This window comes from Trachypithecus francoisi, unplaced genomic scaffold, assembly GCF_009764315.1.
Source record: "Trachypithecus francoisi isolate TF-2019V2 unplaced genomic scaffold, Tfra_2.0 Lachesis_group1, whole genome shotgun sequence".
NCBI lineage: Eukaryota > Metazoa > Chordata > Mammalia > Primates > Cercopithecidae > Trachypithecus > Trachypithecus francoisi.
In genome coordinates this window covers 7,294,313-7,314,770 of record NW_022681454.1, presented here as the reverse complement: position 1 = coordinate 7,314,770, position 20,458 = coordinate 7,294,313, and the positions used below count along the sequence as shown (strand labels likewise).

General features: G+C 45.9%; 1 protein-coding gene across 2 annotated transcripts in view; it reads right to left on the bottom strand.

Annotated features, from left to right (window-relative positions):
* The window catches only part of EVC2 (EvC ciliary complex subunit 2), a 148,454-nt gene that overhangs the window by 37,213 nt on the left and 90,783 nt on the right, over nt 1–20,458 (bottom strand). For both annotated transcript variants that reach the window (XM_033213720.1, XM_033213719.1), the window contains exons 15-16: nt 16,506–16,710; nt 13,588–13,710 (exon numbers count right to left, since the gene is read on the bottom strand). In XM_033213720.1, the coding sequence (XP_033069611.1) occupies nt 13,588–13,710; nt 16,506–16,710 (328 nt within the window). The remainder of the gene's footprint in view (nt 1–13,587; nt 13,711–16,505; nt 16,711–20,458) is intronic.

Genomic DNA, 20,458 nt, shown 5'->3' with positions numbered 1-20,458 from the left:
GAAATAGCAAAGCAAGCATGCTATTTAGAGTTATGGATGTCAGCACCAAAAGACCAAGCTAAACAGTTGGAAGTCATTAACTCTGGGGAGCTGAAAATGTGTGTGTGTGTGCACGGCTGGAGGAATCTACTCTTTTTTCAGCACAAGCCTTGTAGAATTATTTGACCCTTTAAAAGAAGGCATGCATATGTTTGATAACAATGAAAAAGAAAATTAAAAAATAGACAATCTAAAAAAGTAGGAGAAAAGTTACTAAATTAAAACCATCCCAAGATAACCATGGTAACCTTTTGGCATATGAAAGGTACAAACTGAATAGATTAGAAAAGTAAGACTAAGTCTGACCATGAGGCCTTGAATGCCAAGCTCAGGAATGTGAATTTTATTGGGGTCAGTGGGAAGCTATGGAACATCTCTCAAAATGGTGCTTCAGGGAGATGAATTTGACAGAGGCTGCCTCAAGGGATAAGACAGGGCAAAGGGAGATGTGACGATAACTGTCTGCAGGCTTTCCCAATCTTTATGGATGGATGGATTTTTCTCTTCCCTTCCTAAATGGATTCCCTTTCAACATGCCTTCTTTTCTGAGCTCTTTAAGGACCACCAGGGTTCTCTCTTGTCAGGCCACTGACAAGAGTACATTATTCTGATGCTTAAACACTAGTCCCTTCTGAAGTCAGAAAGTGTGAAGGGCCATTCCTGACAAGTACCGACTACCCCTGCATAATTGTGGAGGCAGCTGCAGAAACACAATAGGATGCACCGTCGCGGGCAATCAGGAGCTCTACTTCTGAATGAAGGCATTTCTAGTGAACTGTGCATACATGACATATCATGAAATCTGGAAATAGTGAATGAATAATGGATGGGTGAATAGACACGTAGTAGATGTGCCATGCAGACAGAGTGCAAGATCATTAAAATAAGACCAGAAATAATGGGCGAAGAGGAAATATGGTTATGTCATTGTCATTTATATTTAAATGTTCTTAAAGATTATTTGTGAGGGCCGGGCGTGGTGGCTCACGTCTGTAATCCCAGCAGTTTGGGAGACCGAGGCAGGCGGATCACGAGGTCAGGAGATCGAGACCATCCTGGCTAACACGGTGAAACTCTGTCTCTACTAAAATACAAAAAATTAGCTGGGCGTGGTGGCAGGTGCCTGTAGTCCCAGCTACTCAGGAGGCTGAGGCAGGAGAATGGCGTGAACCCGGGAGGCAGAGCTTGCAGTGAGCCGAGATAGTGCCCTGCACTCCAGCCTGGGTGACAGCGAGACTCCGTCTCAAAAAAAAAAAATTATTTGTGAGAAATTTGTGTACACGCTGTTCAAACACAGCACAAGAATCACACCAAAGAGGAAATGAAATGTCCTTTCATTTCTGGATCCAGCAAATAGATCTGCTGATCAAATGTAGCGATTGAAATGGAGAGGCCTGTGCTTTAGTCTCTGTTCTACTATGTACCAGCTTCGTGATTTTGGATAAGCCTCTTCCTCTTTCTGAGCCTCAATATTCTCACCTGTAAAATAGAGAGAGTAATAGTTGCTCTGCCTGCTTCACTACAGAGGGGTGTAGGATAGATGCAGAGGGTCTAGGATTGTTTAAAATATCAAGGGGTTGAAAACAACCTAAATATCCACTAGTCGAGTGCAGACGAAATCACTTAAGGCTCACGTATACAGTGAAATGCTATGCTGCTGTGAAAAGCAATAAGGGAACTCTCATATAGTGCTATCAAAAATCTTCAAGTTTTGGAGTAAAGCAAAAAGCAGAAATAGATAATAGGTAAGTAGATAAGCAGTTGACCCTTGAATAACACGGGTTTGAATTGCCTTTTTCCACTTACACGTGGATTTGCTTTCAATTACAGTTACGTCAATGTTGAGTGAAGTAAGGCAGCCATAGAAAGACACACACCACATGTTCACACCCATGTATGTGAGCAAAAGAACTGATCTCATGGAGGCAGATGGTGGAAGGATCCTTATCACATGTGGCGAAGGGTGTGGGGGAGATGAAAGAGGCTGGTTCATGAGTACAAACATACAGTTAGATAGAAGAAATAAGACATAGTGTTCAATAGCAGATGAGGGCGACTATAGTTAATAACAATGTATTTTCTATTTCAAAATAACAAGAAGGGAGGACTTAAATGTTCCCAACACATAGAAATGATAAATACATGGGATGATGGATATCCTAAATATCCTGACTTGATCATTATACATCGTACGTATGTAACAAAATAATACCATGCACCCCATAAATATGTACAGATATTGTGTATCAATTAAAATATTTTAAGTTACACTGAGTGTGCCTGCGTTTCCTGCCTTCCCTTCCACCTCCTTCAACTCTTCCACCTCAGCCACCCCTGAGACAGCAAGACCAATCCCTCCTCTTATTCCTCCTCCTCCTCCTCAGCCTATTCAATGTGAAAATGATGAGGATGAAAGTTGTGGGAAGTCAGGGACCCCAATGGAGGGACCAGCTGAAGCTGTGGCAGAAGAACAAAAATTGTGAAGATTTCATGGACATTTATTAGTTCCCCAAATTAATACTTTTATAATTTCTTACACCTGTCTTTACTGCAATCTCTGAACAGAAATTGTGAAGATTTCATGGACACTTATCACTTCCCCAATCAATACCTTTGTTATTTCCTATGCATGTTTTTACTTTAATCTCTTAATCCCATCATTTTCATAAGCTGAGGAGGATGTATGTCGCCTCAGGACCCTGTGATGATTGCATTAACTGCACAAATTGTTTGTAGAGCATGTATGTTTGAACAGTATGAAATCTGGGCACCTTGAAAAAAGAACAGGATAACAGCAATGTTTAGGGAACAAGTGAGATAAGACTCTAAACTCTGACTGCCGGTGAGCCAGACGGAACAGAGCCATATTTCTCTTCTTTCAAAAGCAGATAGGAGAACTATCGCTGAATTCTTTTTCTCAGCAAGGAACATCCCTGAGAAAGAGAATACACCCTGCGGGTAGGTCTATAAACAGCCCCCTTGGAGGTGGCTGGCTTTTATGGTCGAAGCCGAAGGTATGAAATAAGTCTCCTGTAGTACTCCCAGGCTTATTAGGACGAGGAAATTCCCGCCTAATAAATTTTGGTCAGACAGGTTGTCTGCTCTCAAACCCTGTCTCCTGATAAGATGTTATCAATGACAATGCGTGTCCGAAACTTCATTAGCAATTTTAATTTCACCCCATCCTGTGGTCCTGTGATCTCGTCCTGCCTCCACTTGTTTTGTGACATTCTATTACCTTGTGAAGCCTGTGATCTCTGTGACCCACACCCTATTCGTGCACTCCCTCCCCTTTTGAAAATCGCTAATAAAAACTTGCTGGTTTTACGGCTGGGAGAGCATCACGGAACCTGCCAACATGTGATGTCTCCCCTGGACAACCAGCTTTAAAATTTCTCTCTTTTGTACTCTTTCCCTTTATTTCCCAAACCAGCTGAGACGCTTAAGGAAATAGAAAAGAACCCATGTTAAACATCGGGGGCGGGTTCTCCCGAAAGATGAAGACCTTTATGATGAGCCACTTCCACTTAATGAACAGTAAATATATTTTCTCTTCCTCATGAGTTTCTTAATAACATTTCCTTTTCCCTAGCTTACTTTCTTACACATATTTAACAACACACAAAATACATATTACTTACCTATTTATGTTATTTGTAAGGCTTCTGTCAACAGTAGGTTATTCGTATAACGGCATATTTGAGGGGAAGTTAGATGTTACACACGAGTTCTACTCACGCACGTCATGTGCAGGACTTAGCCGAAGACTTGAGGATGCCCTGCAGATCTCTGGAGCGCACTCTGTCTCTCTCTGTTGGAGCTAACTTGTCTTTGGGAACTCTGCCTTACAAATCGTAGGCACAGTAGCCTCTGAAACTTTGATTTTTGTTTGTTTAATGTGGTGAGCCTGCTGGGCTCCACCTGTGATGTGTGAGGGGTCAGCACCCTAACTCCCATGTTGTTCAAGGGTCACATAGACAGATGACAGATGGGCAGATGGATGGATGGATGGATGGATGGACAGATGCAGACAGACAGATCTATTTCCAATCATGGGTAAGTAAAACATGAACCGCATAATTTGTGTTGTGTTTCCAATCTGCTTTGTGGACTCACTTAGATGTTGAGGCAAGAGAAAGAAGAAACATTATCTGTCCTGGCCAGGAATTTAGCAAAGAAGTGCTTGGCCAGGAGGCATTTTGAGCGACAGCCTTACAGTCCAACAGATCTGACAAACTTGTCCCAAGCTGAGGAGACTGGCTTGAGGCCAGGGCAGGTGGCCAGAATGTCCCTACACCGAGTGGACTCTGTGCACTGGGGAGGGTGGTGGGACTGACCCAACTGAGCATCACTTACAGCAACTTTGACATCCCCCGCTCAGGTCAACCACATCCTTGCTCTGGAATGAGACCTTCTTGTGCCATGGGAACCTGAAGCCAATCACCTTCCCAAGGGGACTGCTGTAACTTTCAGCACAGGCTGACACACAGAAGGAAAGGACTAGGTCAAACTAAGATGAGGCCCCAACTCCCTAAGCCAACCACAACAGAGGTTAGGAGAGGGGGATGGACCAAGAGACCTCCCCAGTAGTACTCCCCACCAAATATTCTCTACAAAATGACTAAATCTTGTTGATTTTACTTCAAAACATCTGAGCTGCTATGTGTAGCCTTGCAGACCTCATGACCCGGCTCCCATCCACCTCTTAATGCTCCCTTTTCCATACTCAGCGGAAAACACTGAGCCTTTTTGAGAACAAATCTTTTAAAGCAGACCTAGTATAAAGCCACAAGGTAAGCCTCAATACATTCCAAAGAATCTTTACACATACTTTGATCTCTAACTAAGATGCAATGACATTAGAAATCAATAACAAATCAATAACACTTCTGGCAGAATCCACAGAAGGGCATCACCTTGGTAGTGGGAATAAATTAGTCTTGATTAAACACAGCTGTTAACCCAAGCTAACCACGCTTAAAAGCAAGTTTTCAAAGAATAAAATTGATTCCAGGTAATTCAACTACTTGTCAGAGTTTTAACCCTATTAAAGAGAACACAATGAAATCCAGTACCCAACACATAAAATTTACAATGCCCAGCATCCAGTCAAAAATTACGAAGCATGCCAAGAAGCAGGAATATATGATCCATAAACCAGAGAAAACCCAATCAATAGAAATGAAAGAGATGGTGGAACAAGCGGATAAGGACATTGAAACAGCAATTAGAAAAAGAAATAAGGTGTAAGAATTGGGAGGCTACGAAGCTGTAGTCATTTGTTGACATTATGACTGCGTAAAACATCAATGGAATCAACAGATAAATCCTAGGAGGTAGGCGCTTCTATTATCCATACTTGAATGATGAGTACACTAAGGTGGAGAGAGGTTAAGTAACTTGCTCAAGGTCACACAGCTAGAATATGGCAGAGACAGGACTCTGGAGCCAGCAGTCTGGCTCCCAGGATAGCATATGGGAGTCTGGAAAGGCTTATAAAAATTAGTTACATGTTTTATGCCTGCATCGAATAACATAAAATATATAATCAAATCATTCACAATAACAGCCAAACCTATACTGTGGGAATCACCATAAAGAATACACAAGACTTTATGCATAAGGTCACCATATGATTTCTCTCCTAAGCTGAGAAAGAAAGGGAGGGTTCATGGGAAGGAATGTGGGGATGAGAAGGGAACTGGGACTGTCTTAAGAAAATTGAGATATACGGCCACCCTACTCTTGAAAACAATTGTAAAATTTCACTAAAGGTCCTAAAAGAAGCTCCAAATAAAATAAGCAATAGTCTACATTTTTGGATAGGATAGGCAACTGCTAAATGAATCTGTAAGTTTAATGCAATCATAATAGAAATTTATCCAGAAACTTGATTAATTTATTCTAAAATGTATATGCCCTCCAATGTCTTCCAGGCTGTAAATTCTGTATCTGTGCATTTGTAATCAGTCCATCAGAAGGACTGGGCATCTGTAGCTGAGTTTCCCATTTCTCATCTGCTCACTTTGGCCCCATGGGATAGCTACCTGTGACCACAGCTGACACCTCCCTCCCTTAATCTGCCAGCTGTACAGAAAAAGTGGCCGCCAGAGGCTCATATTTGTCGGTCTCTCCTTTCCTCCAGGAATCAGTCATACACGTCTTCCTGAATTAGTCACACAGCCACTCGTTCAAGGTAGAGCTACAGAGTAGTCAGGTGGGTTTTCCATGTGAAAGCAGGATGCAAACTTCCAAATGCTTGATGGAAGCATTGGCTGCTTACCTGAAATTGTGAACATCTCAAAAGCAGAAACTTAAAACTGCCTAGCGCAGAGAAACCACCACACAAAACATTCCCTAAAGAAGGAAGCAGAAGGAACAAGGATGGGGGAGAGCAGAGAAGGGCAAGGAGAAGACAGAAAATGGGAGAAAGGGGAGGGGACAGTGGAAGCACTGGGAAGAACACAAAGAGTCACCTTGGGAGGTGAAGGCCTTCTCATCCTAACAGCTCCCTGCAGTCCCAGCCACAGGCCTGGGCTATGGAAGCAGACACACCAACTCCACCACTCGATGCTGGTGTGGCTGCGGACAATTCTCCCAACGCCTCCTGGCCTCTCTTTCCCCTTCTGTTGGATGGAAGAGTCCAGACAAGAGCCATATCAATGTGGGGCTGAGGCTTGGCGTGGATATCTGCAGAAGATTTCAGTAAAGGAAGGGGTCACCCAGCAGGTGCTCCTAGTCCCAGCATACTCTGCAGCCCAACAGTGAAGTCAACGTCTCTCTGGGGACAGCACATGGCCTGCCAGGCTTGGGCTCCACAGTGGGCCTCTTGGGCAGTGTCAGCAAGATGCAGCTCCATCTTTCCAGCTTCATGAACCCCAAGGGACCTCCCACTCTCAAGACATGATTGTGATGGTTAATTTTATGTGTCATCAAACTGGGCTAATAGGTGCCCAGGGGGCTGGTAAAACAGTATTTTGGGGTGTGTCTGTGAAGATGTTTCTGAAAGAATTTGCATCTTTTTATTTATTTATTTTATTTTATTGAGACAGAGTCTCAGTTGGTCGCCCAGCTTGGAGTGCAATGATGCAGTCTTGGCTCATTGCAACCTCTGCCTCCCAGCTTCAAGCAATTCTCCTGCCTCAGCCTCCCAAGTAGCTGGGATTACGGGTGTGCACCAACACGCCCAGCTAATTCTTCTGTAGTTTTAGTAGAGACTGGGGTTTTAACATGTTGGCCAGGCTGATCTCGAATTTGACCTCAAGTGATTCACCCGCCTCGGCCTCCCAAAGTGCTGGGATTACAGGCATGAGCCACTGTACCAGCCTGGAAGAGATTAGTATCTGAGTCAGCAGATAGTAAAGATTACCCTCCCCAATGTTGGTGGGCATCATTGAATCCCCTGGGCCTGAACAGAACAGAAAGTTGGGAAAAGGGTGAATTCTCTTTCTCTTCCAGAGCTGGGATGTCCGTCTTCTCCTTGCCCTTGGACATCCAAAGTGCTCCTGGTTCTCTGGCCTTGGGTCTCTCAGGCTTACACCAGCAGCTCCCCTAGTTCCCAGGCCTTGAGACTGACTTATACCACCAGGTTTGCAGGTTCTATAGCCTCCAGATGGCAGACAGTAGACCTTCTCAGCCTCCATAATTGCATGTTCCAATTCCCTGAGTAAATCTGAATAAATCTCTATCTATCTATCTATCTATCTATCTATCTATCTATCTGCTATGGGTTCTGTTTCTCTGGAAAATCATGATTAATACCATGATCAAGCAACTCTTAGCTGTGGGTATTCACAGAACGAGAGCTGTCATTCTTCCCTCTGCAATTATCCTGCAAATAAAACATCTGAACAACTGCCATGCAAGTGCTAAGAGATGTAATCGATCAATTTCAGGGGAACATCAAAGCTGTTAAGAGTGCCTATTCTCTTGGCACCTGCCACAATGAAATGGCCGAATGTGAAGATGGACTGTCATGAAAAGGTCACAGAAGATAAATGCCTCGTGTCTGCCTTTCTATGTGAGGTCTGGATCACGTAGCATGTGGAGCTGCTCCATTAGTGGGAAAGAAGACGAGCACTGCAGCCCACTCCAAGTTAAAAGGCACCTCACAAAAGCCCTGAAATGATTGGGCTCTCATTGTCACAAGCCGCATTTCACAGATGCAGGAGCCAAGAGACACTCACCCTGCATTGTGAAACTGTGGGAAATAACCGCCATTGTTTGGTGAAAACATTCTTTGACAGTTCTGATCAGGGCATGTGGTCAGGAGGCGGCGTGACAGTGACAGCACAGAGAGCTTCTGCTTCCTGTGCCAGGTCTGCCACTGCCTGGCTACATAAAAGAACCTGGGCAAAGTCACTAACATCTCTGAGACTTAGTTTCCACATCCATAAAACAGGGACGTTGATGTTTCTTACCTGTGGTGGAAGTTGGGAAGGGTAAAGCATGTAATGAACAAGGCACAGGTCAGTATAGCAGCAAGAATGCAGGGTCTGAAGACCAGTCGTGACCCTGGAGTCACGTCACCTCCCTGTGCCTCAGAGTCCTTATCTCTCATAGAGCAATAACAGTGGCACTTCTGTTAACACTGTGTAAGGATTACAGTGGATAGATGGAAAGTATTTAGCTCTCCATACACCTCACTAGCATATATATGGACTATAGACGTACATATAGGTACTCATACGTAGAACTCACATGTGGATGGCTCATATGTACACACACACACACATATACCTCTATCATATGCATATATTAATACATACACATACACACATATACAGTGTCTAACAAGGTGCCTGGCACTAAAACGCAAACAAAGGAAGTAGGCACCATTCTTATTAAAATGCCATCACACTTTAGGAAGGGAGATAAGTCCTTCAATCAGTGCATAAGACAAAAACGAAATCTAAATCACCCTTGGAAACACCTTGGGGAGCAACAACTGTCCAGTCCTTCCTCCAGAGCTGGAGCAGATGGCTGTGTCTTCAGCCCAGGACCAGGTGAAGGGTCTGGCTTGTGCGTGTGGGCTGGGAGGTAGGACAAAGGTCTGCCCCAAATGTAAACCACAGATGTGAGCTCAGGGCAGGGGAGGGTGCTGAAACAGGCTCAGGGAATCGTAGACCTCCAGCTCCCTTCACCTCCCGTCCTTGAAGGCCTCTGCTCACCTGCTGGGCTCACCTGCCTGGTTCAGCTGGTCTTTACTCTTGCACTATGTTCTTGGTCAGTGTCTTATGTCTTGCTCCTTTTTTTTTTTCCACAAATGCCTTTTGTGGAACTTCCTTAGGTGTCTATGAATGTGTGGCAAGTAGATTAGGATGGGTGAGCTGGAAAGACCCAGACTTCCTATCCAAATGGACGTGGCTTTGAGTTGTAAGGGTCACAACCCATTCGTTGGATGGTCCTGAACAAGTCACACAGCCCCCTGGTGATGCTGTCCCTCACGTGTCAACTGGATAAGGTGGCCCAGTACACAAGGATTCCCAAGGCAAGCTGATCGTGTGTACCCTCTGTACACATCTGAGGATGGAGATCCTCAGATGTCTCCTCCCCATCTGCCTTGGATCCCTTTTTCACGCTATGGAAGAAGTGATCACTAGTATGTTACATGGGACCAGGATGCCAGTGTGAACTAGGAGATGCTGCACAGAGGGCCAAGGCAGACCAGGTCCTATCACATGCCTAGTGGTGGACCCTGGGTTGGGCACTAACCTTTTTGAGCTTAGAATGGACCTCAAGATGCCATTCTTGCAGCAATGTGATGAGTATGGAGATTCACGCTCATGAAGAGCATCAGCTGTAAGCCTGGTATCTGATAGCAATTTGATAGAGACTAGCAACAGTTTTTCTTTTAGTATCACTATGCCATATTAGTACAGTGTACTGATTGCCTTGTAAGCCTAGTTAATTATACACAGAGCCCTCTTTTATACATTATGATGAAAGCAGAGGCCTGGGAGGGTAACAAACTTCCAAAGGACCATGGGTGACAAACAAAAAGAATGAGGTGAAGGTATTTTCAGTAATAATACTGAGTATTGGAATTAAAAACTAAGAAAATAATGGAAAGAAACTAAGAAAGAAAAGTGGTAATGTGAGATATAAAGCATCAAAATGTCTAAATAAAACAAAAATCCTGAACAGAACAAAAACAAAGAGAAAAAAACGAAAAGTCAAAGAAAACAATATTCTACACTTGCCACCAAGAGAAAATGTAAACGGTCGTGAAAATAAGTAATTTGAAACCTAAGTTGCAGAAACTTTAAATTATTGGGTTGCCATAAAGGAATGCGATTATAGGGCCTGAGTCACGTGACAGGCAGCTGTAACCTAAGGGGCTAAACTTTTGTTTCTCTGATTACAGATTAGCCTTCTTCCCAGCCTACACTGTTTTGTAAAATGCTGTAAATGACTAGAGGGCGCCACAGAAGACCCCTTCCCCCTGCACTATTGATCTTCCTTACACATTAACTTCCCTCTTCTCTCACACACAGACCTCATGGCTATCACATTTGCCCAGACGGAATGTTAAATATACTCTTTTAAATTGGAAAGGAAATGAAAACAAGCCATACAGAAAAGAAAACAAACCGTAACTAATTAAACTGTTGTAACTTATAAACTAGCCTTGTGTAGAAAATGTCGTAATCCTGTTAAATCTCTTTGTTTTGTTCTTATATAAGCAAGACCTTAACTTTTAGCTTTAGAGTGCTGACCCCATTTCTCTGCAGTCTGTGTTTCCCAGATGGCAATACCCAGGTTTTCTCTTGGATAAACTCTCGAACACTGGGTTCTGATTCTTTCAATTATTTCAGGTTGACATGGTTTTAAAAAAAGAAAAAGAAAAACTACAGGAAGGAATGTGCTTAGTTCCTTCTATCAAAATGACTAGTTTGGGCAAAAAAGGAGCTGGGTCTGCTGGTTCAAGGATCCATAAGGGATTAGAGCTGGGCTTTAGGAAGAGGATGCTCCCTGCTGCAAGGAGAATGAACTGGAAGGAAGGGGAAACAAACAGGAAACAGTAGGGAGCCCACTGTATGTATCTAGGCAAAAATGGTGCTGGGCAAGGCTGGAAACAGAGGAGATGGATTAGAAATAATTATGAGACAGAGCAGGGGGAGATGAGGTAGGGGCCAGGGGGGCGTTATGGAGATGTTGAGGTCCAGCCCTGAGCCGCGGGGTGGGAGCAGTGCGGTCTGCACCTGATGTCCCCACGGGTTGCCACCTCTGCATCACCTCGTTCAAGACATTCATCCTGTGACTATGCTCCAAGGGGGCTGGTGAGACGGCCCTTTTCTTTCTCAGTCTGGTCTTTGAGAAGGTTGCTCCACAGGGCTGCTCCCCCATCCACTGGCCATGACCCAGCACTCCAGAAAAGCAGTCTTGTCACAAGGCTTCAATCCTCTGGGTTCCCTCTGTGCAGTGTGGCATCCAGCACAGTTCAGGATACCCATTCCCTCTGCCAAACCAAACCCCAGCTTTCCCTTCACCAGCAGCTCTTCTCTGACAACAGTCACCTTCACTCTGGCGGGTTTCGCCTCTTACAGAGGATCACAAAGCAGCCGGTACTCACGGAAATGCTCCCTCTACTCCCAAGTGTGGCTACTTCCTCCCTGTGCCAGGAGCTCAATGTGCACAGGACCTGACCTCTCTCCAGCTCTCTCCTCTTCTTGCTGTAAACTGGGAATAAACTGGGACAGCTTGGCTTACCTCTCTCGCTTCTCTTTGGGACTCCGACTTCTGCTCTGCTTCCCTAGGGGTAGGCTGCCCCCCACAAGGAACCCCATAGTGATACTGTGATTGGATGATGGAGTTTGTTTAACTCTCAGGGAGTTTAGCAAGCCCACTGGTGCTCACATTGATGTATAGCTCTTGGAATTAGCCTTTACCAATAGGGAAGATGACATTTTGTCTCTATCTGCCTAATCTTTGTCTTACTGTTCAATTTCATACAGAACCTGGGAGAGAAGAGGGTTGCCACTTCCTGGATCCCTTAAGACATCAACAGCCCGGACACACCTGATGGGAGACACTGAGCCCAGAGCAGTTTCTGTGGCTCTTGGCCAGATCACGCATTCGTGTTCTGAGAAATACACTGGCACTAAAATAAAACCAAGCAAAAAAGCTAGAAAAAGGAGATAGAGGGAAGAACAAAAACAGCAGCTCTAAAGCATGGCTTCATACATTCATGCACTGAACATACTCCTGTTGGGAATCCACCCTTCACAGGGTGCTGGGAAAGGCAGACAGGCACCCAGGCTGCGCTCACATAGGGTCTACTCTTAAGCAGCACCTTTGCAGAGGAGACCTTGCCTCCTCCCCTACCTACAGTCCACCCCGCTGCCAGCCTACTTCACCTCTAAGGCCACATCATCTAATTTATGTCCTTAATAGAACTGACGACAGTCTATCATTTTAAGCGTTTATCATCCATCTTCCCCAACTAGAACATGCTCTCCTCTACTGGAGAGCAGGAACCAGGGCTGCCTCAGTCACTGCTGCAACCCCAGAGTGCACTGACACGGTGCCTGGGACACTGGTGCCTCCCCAGAATACTTGTGGAACAAATTAACCATGTGATGGGTGGGTACTATGGTGAGGAAGAGTTGGAAGTGGGGTGGAACGCGTGGGAAAATCTAGGGTGTTTGCGGAAGGCTTCTTGGAAGGAGAGACATCCAAGAGCTGAGGGAACACCTCAGGAGAGCAAAGGACACAAGTTACTTATCCAGGTAAATAAAGGTGGAAAAGTAATTCCAGAAGGACAGAATACAGATTAAAGCATCCTAGGAGACTGTGTGGTGTGTGCTAGAACATCACGTATGTCATGGGGCTGCGCCAGGCACAGTGGCTCATGCCTGTAATCCCAGCACTTTGGGAAGCTGAGGTGGGTGGATCATCTGAAGTCAGGAGTTCGAGACCAATCTGGCCGACATAGTGAAACCATATGTCTACTAAAAATACAAAAATTAGCCTGGTGTGATGGTGGGCACCTGTAACCCCAGCTACTCAGAAGGCTGAGGCAGGAGAATCACTTGAACCCAGGAGGTGGAGGTTGCAGTGAGCCGAGATGACACCATTACACTCCAACCTGGGTGACAGAGCAAGACTCCATTTCAAAAAAAAAACAAACAAACAAAAAATGGGGCTGAAGGGAGAGCCTGGTGAGTTTGTGGGAACATGGAGGAGAGTGTGAGAGAGAAAAAGAATGTGATGGAGGTGAAATGGCAGATGCACATGCCCCAGGATAGCGCCAGGTACAAATACAGCAAGTGACTCAGCCAGAGAGGCAGCACCCGAGGGGAAGCCTGAAGGATCCGGTGAGATCCCCAGGCTGAGAAGTGGAGGGGGAGGGTTCCAAGCAGAATGCACAGGGGAAAGGCCCAGGGGGAGGGTCTTCCAACTCTTTCTTACCATAGCACCTGAGTGAGTGAGTGGTTGGGTGGAAATGCATGGCACAGCCCCACAGGCTCTGTGTACCTGCAAATACATCAGCTACCAGCCCTGCCATGTGCAGAGAGAAACAGTGGGTGAAGCAGAAGTACTGACCTTTTCCACCAGGTCTTCAGAGGCCTGTTCCTCACAGAGGTGAATTTTGTCTTCGATGCACTTCTTCAGAAGCTCTCCCTTGCTTTTACTCTTGGACCGTGACTTTCTCACCTTGGACTGTTGCTGGAGAGGGGTTGGGGAAGACACTAGTAAGAAGGCTATCACCAGCAAGTCCATGCAGCCCCCCAGGGCTTTGCAGGTCAAGAGAAGTTTCTGCCGCTCCCAGAACTGCAAAACTCTGCCTTAAGCCAGAGAGGGGAGGAGAGAGGTATGTTCTTCTGGAAGGAGCTCAGTTTCAGAGCCTTTGATCTTCACACAATCTGGTGGGCAGAACCTCAGCTACGCAGTCAGACAGCAGAACCAAGCTGTGTCTACCTCCTAACTGGCTGTGGGACCTCAGACCTGTCAGCCTCTCTGAGAAGGGGATGTGATGAATGTCTGAAAACATGGAAACTAAATAAGGACACTAGGAGCAGAGCCACGTTGGCAGACAGGACCTGAAAGCCCAGGGTACAGACTGGGGTTGAGAGGGGATATCCCCAGAGAGGGCGAGGCAGGGAGCCCATCGTGCACATCTCTGCCCAACTACCAGGCAGTGATATCAAGCCAGTAGCCTGAAACTGGCCTTGGGAGGAGGATTTACACCATGGAAATGGGTGAATGCTACAAGTCAGGATTCCCCTCCCCACCTTCCCTCTCCCCTGAGAGCCTTCCCAGCATAGGTCTGGTCAGGGCCCAGGCCACAGGGAGCCTTGAGGTCATGTTGGAACTTGGATCCCAGCTCAGAGAGCCACAGAAAGGCCTGAAGAAGAGGGTGGTGAATCTGACTTGCATATCTCTTTAGAATTTGCAAGTGCCTTTGAAACTCATGTCCGTGAATGGTCTGGGAGCCCTGGGGGCCACCAGCAGATGAGGTCAAACAGTAGACACTACCTGCTTTGCGGGCCTAGATCAAAGAGAAGTGTGTGGGGAAGAAATGCAGGGGTTCTCTGGTGGTGACACAACAGATGGGTGAGGACAGCCAAGGGATGGAGAATACTCATTATACCCATTTTACAGATGAAAACATGAAGACTAAAACAACGATTTTATCCCAGGCCTTGGTGCTTAGGAAACTGAGAGCAGGCTCTCCCGCCACCTTCTCTGCTGCTATCTCGAGACTGAGCAAGCGAAGGCAGCTGCGGCTCCATCCGTGCAAAAGCCTAACCGTGCTGGCCCAGCCTTCCCTCTGGAGAATGTGGAGTGAGCACCTTCATGATATCTGCCTCCTCTGAGGCAGTGGCCAAAGCCATTTCCATCTGAAAACCAAGCACCCTGGGCAACTTTGAAGGTAGAAACTTCATTCCTGCCGGGACTCACCAGCTTCAAGGCAGGGGAACCAGCAGCTCATGGACGCCCTCCCCTCGCTTCGGTGAAGTGAAAATTATTTTCCCTCATTGTTCAAAATTATCTAAAATGTTCATAATTTATCCCTTACTCTTATTCCATATCTCCTACATCCTTGTAAGAACAGAAGTAGGAAAAAAAAAACAACCGTACTTAAAAAAAAATTAAAAGAATGTCGAAGCTTCCAAGTTGTTTCTGCATCCACGGGTTTATATTCAGAAAGGATGTGTCTGAGCTTTTCTCTTTCTCTAAAGGAAAAGAAGTGAGTTTAAAGTCAGGAAACACCAGCTCCCAACCCAGTTCTCTACCTCCTATAGGGCTACTCACTTTTCCTCTGCTGGGCTGTTTTCTCATCTGTAAAATGGGACACCATGTTGACCTCTTAGCACTGCTGTGAACTTCAGGGGAGATGATGTAAGCTTCGGTGATTTTAATATGTTTTCAGTCTCAACTATTATTACCTTAAGAGAAGTCTCAGATGTGTTTTGCACACATCTGGTGCTTGGCTGGTGGGATGTTTAAGCCAACAACATTGACTGCACACCTACTATGCACTTGGCACTCTCAAGTGCTGAATGGGCTGGGGAGCTTATTTTTAGTGAAAGCACACACAAAGGGGAAGTCAAGGAACCAGCACATTTCAGATAATGATAAATAAAATCATGAAACCCAGCATGTGATAAAGAATGCCTAGGGAGAGGGTAATTTTAGACAGGTGCTCAGGGAAGGCTTCTTGGCAGAGGTGGCATTTGAGCCAAGACCTCAACGGGCTACAAAGCATATACGTGGCAGAGAAAACAGAAGTTCGAAGGCCTTATCTTATGTTGGGAGCCCCAGAAGCAGAGCCTGAGGCAGGGATTAGGTGCACGTGGTTTCCTGAAGGAGGTCTCTTTAGGATCAACCTCTTGGGTAACAAGGGAACAGGATAGGAAAGAGAAGAGCCAAGCAAGGCTGTGGTCTCAGGTGAAGTTGAGCCTAAATTGGTCCCTGAGGGCTTTGAAGCAAAAACTGCACCAAAGAGTTGTCTGCCCTCAGGCACATAATAGCTGCTCATTAAAAGGCAGCTGCCAGTCATCATCCTTTAAGACTTTGTGCAAGAGCCCCTCTTTCCCTGACCCACCTGAGCTGAGTTGAGCATCCCTCCTCCATGCCATATAGAAAGGTCTTTTGTACCCAGAGTCAGTCATTAGCTGTGGCTGGAGGAGTGGCCAGGAGAGACAGAGTAATATCTCAGGCCAGGCAGCTTCCATCAGGAGAAGATTGTGGCTGGGTGAGGCTGCTGGCGGATGGTGCAACAGCCCAGGCGTCAGGATCAGGGCACAGCACCAGCGGTGTCCACTATAAACTTTAAAGTTGGGACAGTCCTGGAGATTCCTGGAATAGCTAGACACCAATGCGGCCAGAGAGGAGAGGATAGGGGAGCATGAGGTGAGATGGACTCAGGGTGATGGAGAGGCCAGACCCTGTAGGCTTAGCAGCTGGGAGACAGCCCTGCTTCTATAATCGAGAGGTCACTGACACGTCCATCCTACCTGCAGCTCGGGGGCAGCTAGGGCCTGGTCCAGCTTCAGGAACTCTGCTTCTCGCCACGCAGTCTGAAATTGCTGCAGCAGAACTCGGGCCCGGATTTTGGGGAGGGCCAAGCTCCTGTCCATCTGAGCAAAGCAGCCATGGACCTCCTGCTTCATCCTGAACAGCTCCTCTTCAGACAGGGAGAAGACTGAGGAGCAGAGCTTCCTGGAAGGAAGAACAGAGACATGCTCTTACACAGAGAAAGCCTGGGGGTTGGGCTGGGGTGATGAAGCTGAAGATGCCAAGCTCATTCCTCAAATCTAGGTCTGCAGAAAAAGCATTGGCTCCCTAATCACGCATTCCTGCCACAGGCATTCCTTGAGCACCTAATGCATGTCGTGCCGCACAGGACATTGTATTGGAGCTAAGAACAAGAGCTGGATGAGGCCAGGCTGTGAGGGTGTCTTTGAGGAGGCAACAGGCCTTCCAGTGCCCATGACTTTCAATTAACCTGGTCTCGCTTCAGAAACAGACACGTAAACAAAGCACTGTCTGCGGAGCCTGGTCAGCAGCATTCTCTACGTAGGACCAATGGACAGAGGAGAGACGTACAATACTCAGCTCAGGGAGGTCAGGGAAATGGGAGTCCCTTGTGATTGGTTCCGAAGGGTAATGATTGACAGCTATCATTCAGTGAAAACCGATTCCATGCTGGGAACCATGCTGAGTGACTTAGTGTTATGGATCGAATTGTGGCTCCCAAAAAGATATATTCAAGTCCTAACCTGGGACCTGTGAATGTCGGTTCATTTGGAAATAGGGTATTTACAAATGTAATTAAGAAGTCAGCTAAGATGAGGCCATATTGGAACACAGTGGACCCTTAATGCAGTATGACTGGTGTCCTTATAAGAAAAGAGACAAACACACAGGGAGGCCATCTGACACGGAGGCAGAGATTGGGGTGTGACATCTACAAGCCAATGAATGCCAAGAATTGCCAGAAACACCAGCAGTAAAGGTATGGAACAGATTCTCCCCCGGTGCCTTCAGAGGGAGCACGGTCCTGCCAATGCCTTGATCTTGGACGTCCAGCCTTCAGAACAGTGGGAGAATACATTTCTGTTGTTTTAAGCCACCCAGTTTGTGGTACTTTGTTACGGTAGTGCTCAGAAACAAATGCAATGACCTACATCATCGCTGTTCCTTTCACCAAATTACAGACAAGGAAATGAACGGACGTCCCTCTTCCTTTCCAGCAAGGCCCATAGCCCACTCTAATGGAGAGAATGGCCACACAATTGCTTTCTCAGCCTCAAGGGGGCTGGTTCTGGCCCACGAGATATAAGAGGAAATCTGCTCAGAAAGTCTGGACGGAATTATTCATTGAACAAAGATTCTCTGTAGATTTGTTTGAATGTTCTGGTAATGTTCTGTCAATGCAGCCAGCATCGACAGAGGCTTTAAAATTCAGAATTATCTGCAGAACACCCAACATGGTTGGCCAGAGTCAGGTTTACCACACCCAAATCTCAGTGTGGGAATGTGGGGCTGTGGCTCTGCCAGGAAGGTCTCTGGAAAGAGAACGAGACCTTCAGAGACCACGCGGGCCCTCTGCTGAAAACAGTCTGAGGCCTGACCCCATGTCATGTGACACCCATCTTGGGTTCCTCACTTCATGGAGCCCAACGATTTTTAAAGCAACCTTTGGAAACTGCAGCAACCCCTTTGCACATTCCCTTGTGCAGAGCCTTCGCCCCACTATTTGCTGATTATGCCGAACTCAAAGTAAAAGCAACTCTGAGATGACTCTCAGTCATTATTCCTGTCACTTTCAAACAAGATCGGCCCTGAGCACTCGTCTTAATCCTCTGTTACGTAAGTGCCAAGAGAATACAGAAATATAGGAGGCGAGATCTTTGCCCTGAAGGAGTTTGAAATCAAGACAGGAACTCAGGAAAGAAGGCTCGAAGACACGCTTTCTCTTGCAAAGATATTCCTCATTAATTCCTACTTTAGCCAACCAGTTTTACAGCAACCCCATCTTGGTTGAAATTGGAAAGCTTCTAAAAATGTGTTTCAAATCTATTGTGCAAAGCCATTTTTGCATAATGCCTCGGAAATAAAGGCTGCAACCTTTTAGAATCTTAGATAAGCAAAGTATATGAGCAGACTCGCATTGCGTGCATTGTGAGTTGATCCTCTTTAACCCTTGGAAAAATCATACACTTTTCTGATAGCCAAATGAGAGTTCTCTTTTTCCCGTTAAATGGCTAAATCAGCAGTGGCTTTGGTAATACTCCCTGCAGAATGAATCCAAATGAAGTTGAAGAAAATGACCAGCTGGTAATAGGAATGCCAAAGTTAATTCACTTGCTACGAAAAGTCCAAAGTCAGTTTGAATATGAGAGGAGAATTTTCTGGAATGTAGGCTAAGCTGAATAAATACTGTTGAGGGCAATTCATGGGAATAAGAAATGGCATTTAAGGATCTGATTTTTATGGACTAAGAGAAGACAGCATCTTGTTTTCCTTGTCAAGAAAGCAAAAGCTAACAAGGATTAAAAAAATAAATGAGGCCAGAATCACAAAAGAGAGAGATGGGAAAGGGCCGAACTTCACTTAATGCAAACCAAGACAGTATCAATCTTTGCAAACACCCGGGGACCTATTTTCCTGGTAGCAAGGTCAGACTCTGGGGATGAAAACTGTGTAGGAAAGGAAAGGACATTAAATCATGGAGGCCAGCAAGATTCTAGGAGATAACTTCTACAAGGGAGGAGGGAAATTGAAGACAGATCTTGTGTCCTTTAAAGTGTCCAAGATGAGCCCAGGCTCTTACGTAAACATTGCCTTCACATTTAAACTACTCGATAGTGTCATGTACTGCCAAAAGCACCTTAAATGATTTGATTTAGTTTTTGTGGTCTTCATGTTACAAGTGGGAAAGCTGAGGCCCAGAGAGGTTAAACAAGTTGCACAAACATAAGTGGTGGTCCTCGGTCTTCTGGTCTTCATCGCCCACGTCTCATTCAACACTGGTTATGTTAGAGGCCCCTCCAGTTTCCAATCTGTTGCCAGCCACAAACAACCACCAAAAGCTCTGTTGGTCTCTATTACAGCACAAAAGGCTCCCTTCCTGGGCCAGGCCAAATCCCAGCTGCACAAAGAGCTGGCAGATGTTTCAGGGAAGTAAAGGACTGTGGGCACTGGCCCCTCTGGAATACGACTCCAACTTGTCTTCATTGTTTCTACCACTCTCCCATGTCTTTAAAAAATTACTTGTGAAATTTATCTTAGGAGGCTGAGGCGGGAGGACTGCCTAAGCCCAGCAGTTCGAGACCAGCCTGGGAAACAGGGTGAGACCCCGTCTCTATAAAAAATAAACTAAATATTAAAAATAAATGTATCCATTATTTTCTAGTTACTGCAGCAGGAGTGTTAGGTGTGGTCCACTGCATCCCACTCAGAAGTGGAAGTCATTACATGGTTCCTGAATTAATAATAAAGATACATAGTCCGAGAAATGGACCAGGGATGAAAAGGCCAGGTGAAAGGATGATGTAATGTGCTGGAAGAACTAACACGAAGGTCAAGATCATGAGCAGCCTTGATGCCTGGTGAAACTAGCAGGGCCCGGAATGGCCTAACCACAAGCTCCCCTTTCCCCTCTGTTCCTGTGGATCACGTCCCCTCCCCAGGGGACATTTCTTATTAGGGGAACCAGCATTAATCCCTGAGTAGCTCCCTGGAGTTATTCAGCCCAGGGAATTATTCAGACAAGCCAATCACATTTTCCCCTGGAAGCCAGGGGCCACCCATCCTCTTGTTACTACAAACCCTACGGCCCTGGTTCTGCACTCTGCTCAATCTCTGTAGGGTCCTGTGTGACATTCGAGGTCCTCCCCCCGGGGCGTGAGTTCATATGACTAATTAACGCTGGTAATGTCATCTGTCTGGTGCCAGGTATCTC